General features: G+C 40.8%; 1 protein-coding gene across 2 annotated transcripts; it reads left to right on the top strand.

Annotated features, from left to right (window-relative positions):
• The first annotated feature begins 2244 nt into the window (after window positions 1–2244).
• On the top strand, window positions 2245–11262 carry SNX20 (sorting nexin 20). Of its 2 annotated transcripts, none has more exons than XM_074293363.1 (4): window positions 2245–2374; window positions 4117–4271; window positions 7040–7191; window positions 9182–11262. In XM_074293363.1, exons 2-4 carry the CDS (start codon window positions 4130–4132, stop codon window positions 9845–9847), a joined length of 960 nt encoding a protein of 319 aa, XP_074149464.1. In that variant the 5' UTR covers window positions 2245–2374; window positions 4117–4129; the 3' UTR covers window positions 9848–11262. The 2 variants fall into 2 exon arrangements, with proteins under 2 accessions (XP_074149464.1, XP_074149465.1); XM_074293364.1 differs by lacking the exon at window positions 2245–2374 and adding an exon at window positions 3052–3135.
• Window positions 11263–14579: the final 3317 nt, after the last annotated feature.

Here is a 14579-nt window from a genome sequence, read left to right as displayed (position 1 = left end):
TAAGGTTTCCTTCTATCCTGGTAACTATTATAGAATCATGGAATCATACAGACTATGAGAGCCAGAAGGGTCTAAGAGCTGATTTAGTCCAACACTCATCTTACAGAGAGGGAATCTAAGGCCCAGAGAAATCTAATGATTTATTCATGTGCCTGCTTAATAATAGAGCCAAGGCTGAAACTCAGATCAGGTTTCCTACTTTTTAATCCAGTGATTTTTCCAATGAAAAAGCCTGTATATATTGTAATCCAAAAACCTTGCCTAGGATAATATCACTTATAAAGTGCTGTATGGGCACAGTGGGTAGAGTATAAGTCCTGGAATTGAGAAGACTCATCTTCCTGAGTTCAAATCTGACCTCAGTCACTTACTAGCTGTGTGACTCCAGGTTTGCCTCCATTTTTTTTCCTGTAAAATGAGCTGAAAAAAGAAATGGTAAAATGATTCAGGATCTTTGTCAAGAAAACACCAAATGGAATAACCAAGAGTTGGACATGACTGAAACAGCAACATAGTGTGGCTCTCTGATTTGTAAAGTACCCAACAGTGTTGGAGACAGCTTGAAATTTTGGAACTGGAGAAAGTTTGAAGGGTTAGACTTGGAGATGTGATTTCAGAATTATCAGCAAATAAGAGATAATCGAAGACATTGCCCAGTGAGAGAGAGACCGAATAGAAAAACAAAGCTGAACCCATTCTTGGAAACAGTGCTGAACTTAGAATCAGGCAATAGCTTTGTTCAAATCCCAGTCTCTCCCACTTACTCCCACTGTTTTGAACCTCAATTTTCCCTATCTATAGAATAAACATAAAGACCCCTATAGTACCTACTTCATAAGACTTATGAAATGAAATAAGGTTTGTAAGCACTCTAAAAATCCTTAAGTACTGTATAAATGAGAGCCTTTATTATTATTTTGAGAATTCAATCACATTTAGCAGAAGGAAAATCACCATCAATGTAGACAGCAGTAGTAACATGTATTTATTATCACAAAAATATTAGAATTATTAGCTAATTTGATCCTTACAGTATTAGCTTTAGAAATATTGTATCTTACATGAACTGATGCTGAGGGAAATGAGCAGAACCAGGAGATCATTATACATGGCAACAACAATACTGTATGACGATGTATTCTGATGGAAGTGGATATCTTTAACAAAAAGGAGATCTAATTCAGTTCCAATTGATCAATGATGGACAGAATCAGCTATACCCAGAGAAGGAACACTGGGACATGAGTGTAAACTGTTTGCATTTTTGTTTTTCTTGCCAGGTTATTTTTACCTTCTGAGTCCAATTCTTCCTGTGCAACAAGAGAACTTATTCGGTTCTGCATACACATATATTGTATGTAGGATATACTATAACATATTTAACATGTATAAGCCTGCCTGCCATCTAGGGGAGGGGGTGGAGGAAGGGAAGGAAAAAGCCAGAACAGAAGTGAGTGCAAGGAATAATGTTGTAAAAAAAATTACCCATGCATATGTTCAGTCAATAAAAAGTTATAATAATAAAAAAGAAATATTGTCTCATTTGATTTTCACAACAACCCTAGAATATAGGTACTATGAGTACCTATTTTTAGATTTAAAAAAAAATTGTGACTATCTTGCCTAGGATCACACAGCAAGTAAGCATCAGATAGAGGATTCAAATTCAGGTCTTCCTGACTCCAACTCTAGTACTCTATCCATTGGGCCACATAGCCACCTATGACTTATAATTGACTTGAAACTAAAGGCAGCAAGCACATTTCTTGTCTAGAACCTCAGCTATAAAGATCCCCAAGCTATAAAGACAACTCAGAGAATTTAGAAATGTTTTTAAAATGACTTGGTATAGTATTTTAAGGTTTATAAAACATACATATATTCTTTCATTTGATCTTAACGATAAAATTGTGAAATGGATGCTGTTATTATCCTCATTTACAAGTGAGGCTGTGACTTATTCAGGGTCACCCATGCTTTCCCATATGAACATAGAAGGAGACTATCAAATAGGAAGATTGGAATTTAGAATGAGAAGAAGATATGCAATTTTTAGATAAGAAAATTCACTAGGAAAAAAAAACCCAGAAATTCTTATCTCACTGAATTATCATGTTCTGGAATCAGGAGTAAAGGTAAGGGGCAAATTCTTTCACTTTGAAACTAAACTCCACACCTTCCTCAGCCTGTCAGCCAATCAGACTAAAGAGATTTCAGAAAGTGCACAGTTCATTTCCTATTTGTAAAATAAGGAAGTCAGAGAAAAGCAGAAAAAGAACACAACCGGGCTTCAGAAGGAATAGGAAATTATGTGAAACCCAACAGCATCTCTCCTGACTGTGGACACACAAGATACTATCCCCAGAGGCCTCAGGTCAGTATTTTTGGACATAGTTGTCTGGCTGGGTCATTGATTTTCTTGTATGAATCTGTCCACTTTTAAGTACAGTAGTTCCTTTGGAACCTTCTCTTGGCTTCTGATTCTGACTACCTTGGGACCTAAAACAGAGCACAGGTCCTTCTTCCACACTCATGGAGAAAGGACTTCTTGGACAGCTTAATATCTGGAGAAGTGGGTGTGAGAAGCATTGCTAACTGGTTAGTAAGTAGAGGCCCGTATAACATTCTCACTTAACTGTAACTGTAAAATTAGGGGACTGGACTAGGTAGTCACTCCCAGCTTCAAATCTATGACCTTATGAATTATTTGGAGGTGAATATGGGAAGGGTTTTGATTTAATTGACATAGGAAACTCCCTTTCTCAAAGTAAACAGGCACATCTTCTATAACTTAATTAGAGATTGAACCCATTAAATTAAAAGAAGAGACTTGTGGCTTTTCTGGCTTATCAGCATTACCCAGCTTTTAAATGTACACCAGAATCAGCTGACTTCCCCTTGTTTAAAATAAACATTTAATCCCAAGGCATATAGACCCACTGTGACATTGCCCATCTGCTCTGGATGGACACAAGAAGATAGTATGGTAAGTGGCTGGTTAGTAGAACTGGATTATAGCTTCTGGGATGCAGGGGAGAGAGTCCTCAGGATATACCTATAACTGGGCCAGAGGCCAGCTGAGCATCAGTGAGCATAGCTGCCGGACTGGCTCAATTAGAGCCTTCATTTTCATGAGTAAGTCTTCAGAAAGACTGGGATTAGACCATGGTTCTAATGGTGTGAGGTCTCCTTTCCTCCATGGAATTGGCAAGAGACCAAAGCATCGTGTCCCTTTTGAGGAGCAGGAAAAAAGATGCTATGGAACATTATGTAAAATTCCACCTCTGGTAGATTGCTTGTCTTTGTCTAGTCAGAATTCCCTATTTTTCAAATAGGGAGAAACTGAGGGAATGCTTGTCTATTGGGAAATGAGTAAATAAAATGCTGTATGTGATTGTGATGGAATACTACTATACTTTTTTTTTTTTTTTTAATGAGCTGATTGATTTTAGAACAACATGAAAAGACTTGCATGGAATAATGAAGAATGAAATGAGCAGAACCAATCATATAGTAACAGCAATATTGTTCAAAAAACAACTGTGAAGTTATAAATACTCAAATCAACTGGAAAGGATCTATGAAGGAAAATGCTTTTTACCTCCAGAGAAAGAGCTGACAAATAGAAATATGCATGTTTTACTTATATGCGTGTGTGTTATGTGTGTATGTCAAATAGTATGGGGAAGGAAGGAGGAAGGCAGTTCGGAACTTAAAATGTAGCAAAAAAAAATTAGTTCAATTTTTTAAAAGAATAAATGATTGCCCAAGATAACAAAAAGGATGTTGGAAGGATAAAGAATAATTCTGCCAAGTGGCATAATGGATCAAGTTCTCAGTCTTAAGTTAGAAGACCTGCCTTTCATATTTACTGGTTGTGTGACTCTGGGCACTTCATTTTACCTCTTTCCGCCTCAGTTTCTTCATCTGTCAAATGGGTCTAATAATCATATTATTATATCTACCATTGCTACTGACTACTACCAGACACACCATACCACCACTACCTACCTAACTCACAGGGTTGTTGTGAGATATTAAATGAGATAAGGCATAAAATATTAGTTCTCCTCTTCTAGCTGATGTGTCCCCATGTTCTGTCTCTTGTGCTCACAGAAGCCCACAGAATATGGAGAGTCCCCAGCACGCTGGAAGTTCAGGCTGGAGCAGGCATCCCGATGCCCATGGCAGAGAGAAAGCAGATGCGGAAGCAGGAGCAGCCGCCGCACTCCATCCCGATACCCTCAGCCCAAGGCCAGACACAGACTTGAGTAGGTTCCTCCCTGTCCTCCCCCCAGAGCAGGCAGGAGCTCTTCCAGGAGCTCCTTCCTCGTCTGGGCCACTCTGGAGGAGGGTACAACGTCCCATCATAAACGAGGGCAGCAGGGCTCCCCCGTGGCCGGCCTGTGCGGTCCCTCAGCATCTTCCCCTGCACTCCTGGGGTGTGGTTGAGGCCCCCACCGCCTGACCCCCTTTCTTCTCCGCTCTCTCGCTGCTTTCTCCCTGTCCATTAGCGGTCTCACCTCTCCCCACAAATGTGCAAATCTCCCCAGGCTCTAAAACCCTCACTGGGCTAACTGCCGCCGGATCTCTTCCGCCTTGGGCAGCCACGCTCATCCAGAACTCTGTGGACAGCAGGGCTCTGCTCCCCGCTCACCCTAAATTTTCCTGCAGCCTGCCTTCTGGCCCCATCCCGCAAACAGAATGGCTTGCCCCAGAATTACCAGTGCTCTAAGTGCCGAAGCCAGCGGGGCTCTTCCCAGTCCTCCTCCTTGGGAGGAGTGATCATCGCCCTTTTCCCCAAGCCTCTCTCTGCTCTCCAGGTTTCCAGGAGTCCTCTCCGAGGATTCTCCTCTGAGCCGCCTGACCGGTCCCCTGGGCGCCACGGGTGTTCCATGGGCCTTCCTCTCTTTTCCTTCTACACTCTTTCACTGTGGGACCTCAGCAGTCCCCAGGAGGCCGTTTTCATCCCTATGCTGATGGTCCCCTCCTGCTGCCATAGTCTCCTCAGCCGCTGGTTTTCACACCTCCAACTGCCAATGAGCATCTCCCACTGGATGTCCCGTAGACATCTTAAACTCAACGCCCCAAACTGAACTCGTCCTCTATCCTTCCAAGCCTTCCTCCTTTAGCCTCTCTACCCCCGAGACCCCCAGGTGTCATCCTCAGCTCCTAATTCTCCCTCAACCTGACAACGTTCCTGTCAGTCCTGGCCCACACCTAGCTGTGGCCCTCCTTACCTCAGGCCTACTTCAGGAGCCTGAGGGGTGGGTTGCCTGATCAGCCTATGCCCACTCCGGCCCATCGTCCACTAAGCCACTAAAATGATTTTCTTAAAGCACAGACCCAGCCATGGCGTCCCCTTACTGGAGAAACTCCACCTTGTCACCTCCGGGATCAAATACAAAACTCTTCCCTCTGGCCCTTCCAAACGCCCCCTGTCCTCGCCCCACACCCAGCCTCCCTGATCCAGCGATGCTGGCTTCTCGAAATTCCCCACAGAAGACACTCTTATCTCCTAACTCGGGCAGCTTTAGTGACTCTCTCTCCTCATCTCTGCCTCCTGACCACGGGGTTCCTTTTAAGTCCCAGTTAAAATCCCCCCTTCTAAAGAAAGCCCTTCCTGATGCTCCTTAATTCTTCCCTCACTCCACCCCCCCCCAGCCTTTATCCTGTGTATAACTTGCTTATATAGAGCTGTTGTGAACTCCTCAAAGACAGGAACCATCTTTTGCCTTTCTTTGGACTCCTGGGACTTGGCACAGTGCCTGCCATGGGATAGTTACTTAACTGACTAATTGACTGACTTAAAGGTGACCCAAAATTATAAAGTCAAATATATTGTAAATACCTGTGCATATATATGTGTGTATATACACACCCATTCATATGTGCTATAGATATGTGCATGAATATACACAGAGATGTGTCACATTAGTGTGCCATACACACACATATATACATGTGTACATTTATGTTATGAATTATATATCCCATATTACATTTGAAAGATAAATGCAAAATAACTTTTTATTTATATTATATACTAACATACTATTAAATAATAATTATATACTATATACTAACTATATATTATATAATATATATCTTATCTATAATATACATATATAATATATTATATAATATACATATTATATATAATATATAATATACTTATAAATAATATATGTTATATGCTTGTATATATTATATACTTATCTAGGATATCTATGATACTGCTTCCTTTTTTGCCCCTTCTTTATGGAAAAATTTGGAGAAATTAGCATCATTGTGCTTAACAGAGAATTGTCTTCTTTTATCTGGATCTGGAAGTGCTTAAGGCATTAGCACTGCCCACAGTTGTCTTCTTCACTTTCCTGCTTCAGATGCCCCCCTGACTAGTCCTAGGACCTTGAATAAAGAACTAAGCCTCTCTGAAATATAATTTCCTCACCCACAAATGAAGGGTTGGATTGGGAACTAGGTCCAAAGAGGAAAGCAGATTAGAGTATAGGATAAGGAAAAAAATGTCTTAAATAGTAGAGCTGACCAAAATTGAAATGAACTGAATAATAATGATAATAATAAATTTCCTGTCAGCAGAAGTCTTCCAGCAGAAGCTGAATGATGATTTCAGAGGGGTTATTATAGAAGGGATGTACAGTAGGGATTGAACAAGTAGATATCTCTCTGGGGTAGCAGAATATGGGATTACTGGCCTAGGAGGAAGGAGGTCCAGCCTTCTGGTTCTGCCATTAATTAGTTATACAATCTTGGCCAAGTGCCCTTGCTTCTCTGGGATCTAGTTTCTTTCCATGTAAAATCAAGGAGCTGAATTAGAGAATCTCTAAATTTCCTATCAATTCTTCCCATGACTCAATAAAAATAGAGGATAGGCATATGAGTTCACTGATGAATAACTTCTTATAACACTTGTGAGATTCCCTCAGGACAGAGGTCCAGCCATTGTCCCATATTCACAGGGAAAGAGTTGTTCTTCTACCAAGTGAACTTACCACCAGTAATGCCATCCTTCCAGATTTCATCAATGCCCCAAGTTCCAACTCTTCCATGACCACAAAGGAGCTCCAGGAATACTGGAAGAATGAGAAATGCCACTGCAAACCAGTCAAACTTCTCTTTGAAATATCATCCACCAGAATTGCCAAAAAATATTCTTCTAAATATGTGGTAAGCTGATCTACAGAAGTTTCATGTTCTTCACCAGTTCTTCCTTTTGGTTCTGCCATTACTCTTGGCAACTCATGGGTCCCCAAATTCTTTACCTTAAAATGGAAATAATAATACATCACTTACCACTTATATTTTATGGGATATATGTGAACATCTTTTTTTTTTTTTAAGATTATCAAGTCCCATATTAAGAAAAGGTATCCTTGTTCTGCTCTTCCGGAGTTTATAAATGTAGTTAGGGGTATAAGGTCTATAAACAATAGTGAAGAATGATGAATCCATTGCAATGGGTAATTAAACATCTTTTCAATAAATCAACAAACATTTCTTGGGTCTTTACTGTATGCACAGAGGGACAGCCAGAGAGAATACTCAAAAGAGAATACCCTTTCTACTATACCATCCTAAGCAATGATGATCTTATACAAAAGTGTTAACATTTTCAGCAATCTGCATTTATTATTATCTTTGTTACACAGAACTAAATTATTAAATTGAAGTTTTATTCAGAAAGTATTTTTAAAGTATTTACTATATTCTAGTTACTATGGTAAGACCAGAAATTCAAAGACAAAAATGAATGTGCCAGAGCTTACCTTTGATCAAAAGGAAATGGTATTTCCATAAATATCTAAATACAAAATATATAAAAATAATAGGCGTATATACTAGCAACTAGGGGATCAGATGAAGCTTCCTATAGGAGGTGACAGCTTGGTTGAGACATCTGGGAAACTTGGGATTTAAAAGATAGAGGTGAGGTAGGGATGGGGAATCTTTTCGGCAAAGATATGTACAGACTAGTAGAGAGGGGAGCAGAATGCCCCATACATGGAATAGCAGGTTCCAGCCAAATGCTTCCATTTTCAGTAAGTTTGTGATTTACTCAAACATTTCATCCACAGGTAGATTCATAGATCACATCAGTACCTTCTCATTCTATGAAATTTTTTCAAAAAATCCTCCATGAAGAATCTATCCAATAGTTGTTGTTTTTTCCCTTCCCCACGTCTTGGGCACCTGGAGGATACAGAGACTGTTATCCCTTGGTCTTTCTCCATGGCCAGCCCATTTCCCTTTGTAGTCATGAATGCCTCTGAAGATGTCTTCTATGGTATCTCTCACTAACAAGTTATCATTGAGCAGTTAGTTAGGTGGTCAGGTAGATAGATTGTCTATTTTGGGGTCAGGAAGACCCATCTACCTGACCCTAGGGAAATCACTTATCGCTGTTTACCTCAGTTTCCTCATCTGTAAAATGAGCTAGAAAAAGAAATAAACTTTTGCGAAGAAAACCACAAATAGGGTCACAAAGAGTCAGGCGTGATTGGATAATAACAAGAATTAATCTTTGGTAACAAACTATATATATATATACTTTATAATTAAAATGCGTACTTCTGTTGCCCTTGGGGCTCCCCAGAGAATTTGATTCTTTGAAGATTGGGGTGTTATATAACATGCAGCCATATAGAATCACTAAAATGATTCTGGTACTGGAAAGATGGGTTTTCATGTCAGGGACCAGTTCAGATCATTGAAAGTAATCCATGAAATATTAAAACTATCACAAAACCAGAATTTCCTTATCAAGGGTCATTTGAACTGGAGATCTTAACCTGGAGTTCATGAACTTTCTTAAAAATTTGTTTAATTCACCTCATTTAGTTGAATTATAATAGCTGTATTTCAGTGCAGCTAGTTTCCTACAAATCTTGTTTTTTGCATCTAAATATATTGCTTTGAGAAGAGGTCAATGTACTTTACTAGGCTGTCCAAGGGTCCTTGAAGCTCAAAAGATTAAGAACTGATTAGCATCTGATTTGGAGCATAGTTAAATAATTTTTTCTTTCCTTTCCTTTCCTTTCCTTTCCTTTCCTTTCCTTTCCTTTCCTTTCCTTTCCTTTCCTTTCCTTTCCTTTCCTTTCCTTTCCTTTCCTTTCCTTTCCTTTCCTTTCCTTTTTTTTTTTTTTTTTTTAAACCTTAGATGTATAAAATCATCGTCATTCAGACAGGGAGTTTTGACAGCAACAAAGCCATCTTGGAGAGGCGGTACTCAGACTTTGAGGTGCTCCACAAAAACCTCCTGAAGAATTTCAGTGAAGAAATTGAAGATATCATCTTCCCCAAGAAATACCTGACAGGCAACTTCACAGAGGAGATGATCAGTGAGAGGAAGCTCGCCTTCAAGGAATACCTGAGTCTTTTGTACTCCATCAAGTGTGTCCGCCGCTCCAGGGAATTCATTGACTTCCTCACCAGAGCAGAACTGAAGGAGGCCTATGGCTGCCTGCGGGCAGGACAGTATGTCAAGGCCTTGGATATTTTTATCCAGGTGGTGCCCCTGCAAGAGAAACTCACCCGCCACTGTCCCAGCCTGGTGGTCCCGTCTCTGTGTGCCATGCTGGTGTGCCACCGAGACTTGGAGCATCCTGCAGAGGCCTTTGAGGTGGGGGAGAAAGTTCTCCAATTGCCAATGCACTCTAGCCATAAGTACTATGTCCCTTTTCTGGAGGCCATGATCCACCTGGCCTATATGCTGGGGAAGGACTTTGTCTCTTTGCAGGAGAAGCTGGAAGAAAGCCAGCTCCAGAAGGCCCCAGCCAGAGGGATCACCTTGAAAGAGCTCTCTGTCCGAGAGTATCTGCACTAAATGGGAGCTCACATTTCTGTATGGCTTTGCAAGCAAGTCAGGTCAAGTCAACACAGATTTATCCAGCTCTCACTATGTGCCAGGAGCCATACTAAGCACTAGGGATGCAAGGACTTAGTCCCATTCTTGTAGGGAAAAAGACACAGAACCCTGTAGGTAAGTAATAGGTAGGAACAAAGCTACAGAAAAAACCAAAAGCTATGGACAGAGCAGATTCGACAGAGAGAGTAAGACAATAGCAACTGCAGGGACCGAGGACTCACAGGGTAAGAGATCTGAGCGGGCCTTGGAGATAGTAAAGAAGCTAAGAGGCAGACCAGCACTGCAGCTACTGCAGCAGGATGGAGAGAGGGCACTGGGTGTCATTTGGCTCCTGATGCAGATGGCTGCGAGCAGCTGAGAAAGAGAGCATGTCAGGTGTCATGGCTACAGTAGCACCTTTAGTGTGAAGTAGAAAGGAGGAATGAGAAGCCAGTTGTCTGTCTGTCAATCTGTATGTCTCCAAATCACAGTTTGAATTTAAGTAGATGGATATTTCATGCTCCTTTGACAGACATAGATTGTCCAAACCAAGTTTTTGCACTCCAAGTTTAAGGTTTAGTCTCGAGAGAGAGGACAGCAAATGGGATTTTGTGAAAGGTCTCTTTGCATGTGGAAATTAATATCCTTTTCCTCTTGAATGATGATATAAATAACTTGTTAAATTTTTTTGAAGAGACTGTCACCTCTCAGCTTCATTTTGCCAATCCCTTCACTTTTTCACAGCTTTCCCTATTCTCTCCCCAAAAGCACAGCCACCAACCAGACCTTACAGTACATAGTAAATAGAATTATTGAGAGCTCTGAGAAAAGGGACCAACTTCAAAAGACAACTTTAGGAAACCAAAGTCAAAGTATCCTAGCTTCTGACCTGCAAGAGCTATTGAGAACACTCAATCCCCCACCCTCCCATCAGTGTTTCTTAAAGTATCTTTCACCAAGTCACTGCCAGAAATATGCTGATCCATCAGTATGTTCTTCCAAATCTATCTGCAAAAACCTCTCCTGCACTGATATTAATGTTGCCATCTCTGATTATTTCCCTGTGGTTTCTTATTGTTCCTCATTATTAACGTTTGTGCCCTTCTCTTTTCATTACAAAAACCTGTAAAACTACCAGTTTGATTCCTGCTTCTTCCAGGAAGCCTTCTCTGACCTCTCCAACCCTCTCCTTCTGCACTTATTCATGATTCCAGTCTCCTCCAGCACCTCTCAGTACTTTAGTTGTTGCCAGTGGGTGCTTTGTTTCACATGGGCTTTTTATTCAGGCTGTAAACTACCTGATGCCGGGTGCAGGGCTTCTCCTGTATTCCTCACAGCACCCATTACAGAGCTGGACTTAAAGAAGGAATTCAATAAATGCTTGTTGACCTGAATGGAATTTGAGGAGGATTGTATTGAAGTGGTCTTGTTGAGTAACCTGTCCCCATCCCCTTGCCTTAAAGGGTAGTCTACATACTGGTTGGACTCTGGAGCCCTCACTTCACCAATACAGCTTGCAACATTAACCTAAGATAAATAAAAATAGCATGGGACCAAAGGACTTCCTAAAGGGCATTTCCGTACTTGAATCTATTGAACTTTGGCTCCATTCCATCACATTTTGTTACCACTTGGGCCATTAGGAAGTTAATTCTGTGCATCCCATTTCTTGAAATAAGGAAAGAAGCCCGTAAGGAATGCCTTGTTACTAATGAAACATATGCAGGCAAGATGTTCCTTCTCTCTGAACAGCAATGGCTTGTTTACAGGGAATCCTGTGATCTTCCACATCATACAATAATTATTAATTCTTGTGAACTACCATCCCACCAGAGGATGACAGGGAACCATTTCCCCACTAAACAAATAAAACAAAATGAGTTTGTTTATGTAGAGAGAGGAAAAGAACATTTTTCAGGGGAAGAATAAGGGTCTCCAAAATCCTTCCAGCCTCTCTCCATAGATGTATGGACTTTTCTAGCTAAGATCACAGATTTAGAGCTAGAAGGGAGCCCAATCCCTTAATTTTATAGAGGAGGAAACTGAGGTCAGGGAAGGGAAGTGACTTGACCTACGTCCCTTAAGTAGAAGAGCCAGTTTGAACACAGATACTCTGAATCCAGTTTGCTTTCCAATGGATCAGGTAGAGTGCTTTCTGATAGATCTTGGGGTAGAACCAACTAGGGGCTCCTATGAGGAGATCCAAAGTCCCCCAACGACCAGCATAGGCTCCCATCTTGCTCACTCCCCCATCCCTTTGCCATCTCACAAGTGGTTCCCCTTCTCCAGCCTCATTTGCCCATTTCTCCTTATTTAAGGAGAAATACATGTGTGTCCCTCATCCTTTTGAGTAGCAAACTGTAAAGAAAGCTATGCTTTGGGCCCAGAGGCTTCAGCTAAGGGATCAAACAGAAACACAGTCCACAGCCTTGGAGCTGGATGCCCTCCAGATGAGGTCTGCTTTATCTTGCTGACTTGCTTGTGGGGCTTCCTGAATGGAAGCATTGAAGAGACCACATGAAAATATACCACACAGACTCATATGAGAGTCTATTTTTCCATTAGAATTCTTTTTATCTTTTTTGACTCCTTCCCACATTCCCACACAGTGACTAATCCAAACCTTTTCCTGCCATCTCCAAAGTCCATTCCCTTAACTTCTGGCAGATGACCTCATTTACCTGCTACTTTACTGAGTAGACAGCCTGATGGATGGACTCATACTTCAGCTATAAGCTGAAATCCCCAATGCCCATGCAGAAATGGACCCTTTCCCATAAGAACTGGTAGGAAGGAATATGATGCCATGGAAAAAGCCAAAAGTTTTGAGTCAGAGAGTTTGGAATTGAATTTAAGCTCCTGGGCAAGACACAAACTCCCTGGCCCTCAGTTTCATTTCTAAAATGGAACTGGACTAGATGCTTCTCAAGTTGGTCTGTTATCCTATGATTATAAAATCATATTGGCTATTTAATGTCTCTGGTCTTCACTTTCCTCATCTATAAAATATGAGAGTTTGGGAATAATCAGGCTCTAAGATCCCTTCAAACACTAATCCTATGATACCCCTAAGAGTCAAGAGTCTTTCTTCACACTCTTAGAATATAAGAGCAGGAAGAGATTTTAGAGATTTTGTAATCTTACAGCCCTTCTTGGGCTATACCTAGGAAAGTACTGCCAAAAAAAGATATCAAAACAATTAACTTTTATAGCAGGTCCAGGAGCTTATGGGTTATATTTTTTAATTTTTAAAAAATATAAATATTAATCCTTTAAAATTTATGGAAGTGTTATTAGTATAGAGAGTCTCCATATGTAGCAAGGCCCTCATGTATTGTAAGGGTCCAAGTAGAGCAAGGGGAGGTCACTCAAAAGAAAGTAAAATAGACTCTTCTCTCCCCACCCTTCTCCCTGCCAGGAGGGAAAGCAAGAAGCGAGACCAGAAATTTGGCCACTCTGCTAGAATTATATGTGTGAACTCACCCAAATATTATTAATCAAGGATATATGAACAGCTCCAAGATAACTTCTGGTCACTGTCATTACTAGATGAAGGAAGGCCCAAGCTTTTTATCTGTGGATTGACCCCTTTCCCTTCAAATACCCATTTCTACAATGAACACATAGAGTACTTTGCCAAGAAAAAACATTTGTCCAAATCACTAGTAAAAAAAAAAAACAGCAGAGAAGGTACATGTGTTAGAATATAGCAAGGACATATATGAGACTATTTCAGACAATACAGAGTGAAGGAGCTCTCCCATTGAGAAGCAAGGCAATGTTGCTCAATCAAGAGAATGAATCCCAGATCTCACTCAAGGGAAAACCTTGAAGTCTGTACCGGGTCAAGCTGGGGATAAGGACATGATGGAGACTGCCAGATCCTCTCATGTCTTCCCAGACATTAGCAACTTGGGAGTGACATTGATATTGTCCATCTTCTCTCTGGAAACCAGAAACCGGAAGCACCCAAATCCCTGAGACTAAAGAGACTGGAGTTTTCCTCTCTCCAGATCTCACCACTCCACTTTGCACTTTGCACAGGAACGGGCAACTATCTCTTCCAAGGAGGAATGTCCCACAGCAATGGGCTTTGTGACTGGTTACTACAGGAATGAGGGGAAGAATTTTATTTCTCTGCCTCCACCCAACCGATAATAATCACTATCCTCTTCAATGCACTTTAAAGCACATTCCTTGTACTGTAACTTCGTTCATATGTTTTGTCCAACCTGAAACGCCCTCTCCCCTCTAAATTCCACCTAATCATCAAAGCTTAATGCCTCTAGGAAGCTTTCTTAGACTACCTCAACCCATCCTCTAAATGCTTAATTCCCACATACATAATGTATGTGCATGAACATATAAATACAAGTGCACGTATGTATATATGTACATGTATACATGTGCATGTGTGTTATCTGGTATATATCACCCTGTGAAATCTGGGATATATGTACATATATATGGATGTATGTGGGAATTAAATGTTTGGAAAGTGGATCTAGATGGTCAAAGAATGCTTCCTGGAGGGCTGAGATATGACTGGACTTTGAAAGATAGATCAAACTTAGAGGGGAGAGGTATGGAAAAAATTACAAACCAAGGAATGGGCTTTGATGTACACTGAAGAGGATAATGATTATTATGTGTATGTAATTATAAACGACATAGTTTCTGGCAATGTGTACACATATATACACTCTCAACA

Source organism: Sminthopsis crassicaudata, chromosome 2, assembly GCF_048593235.1.
Source record: "Sminthopsis crassicaudata isolate SCR6 chromosome 2, ASM4859323v1, whole genome shotgun sequence".
NCBI lineage: Eukaryota > Metazoa > Chordata > Mammalia > Dasyuromorphia > Dasyuridae > Sminthopsis > Sminthopsis crassicaudata.
This window is presented reverse-complemented; position numbering and strand designations above follow the sequence as displayed.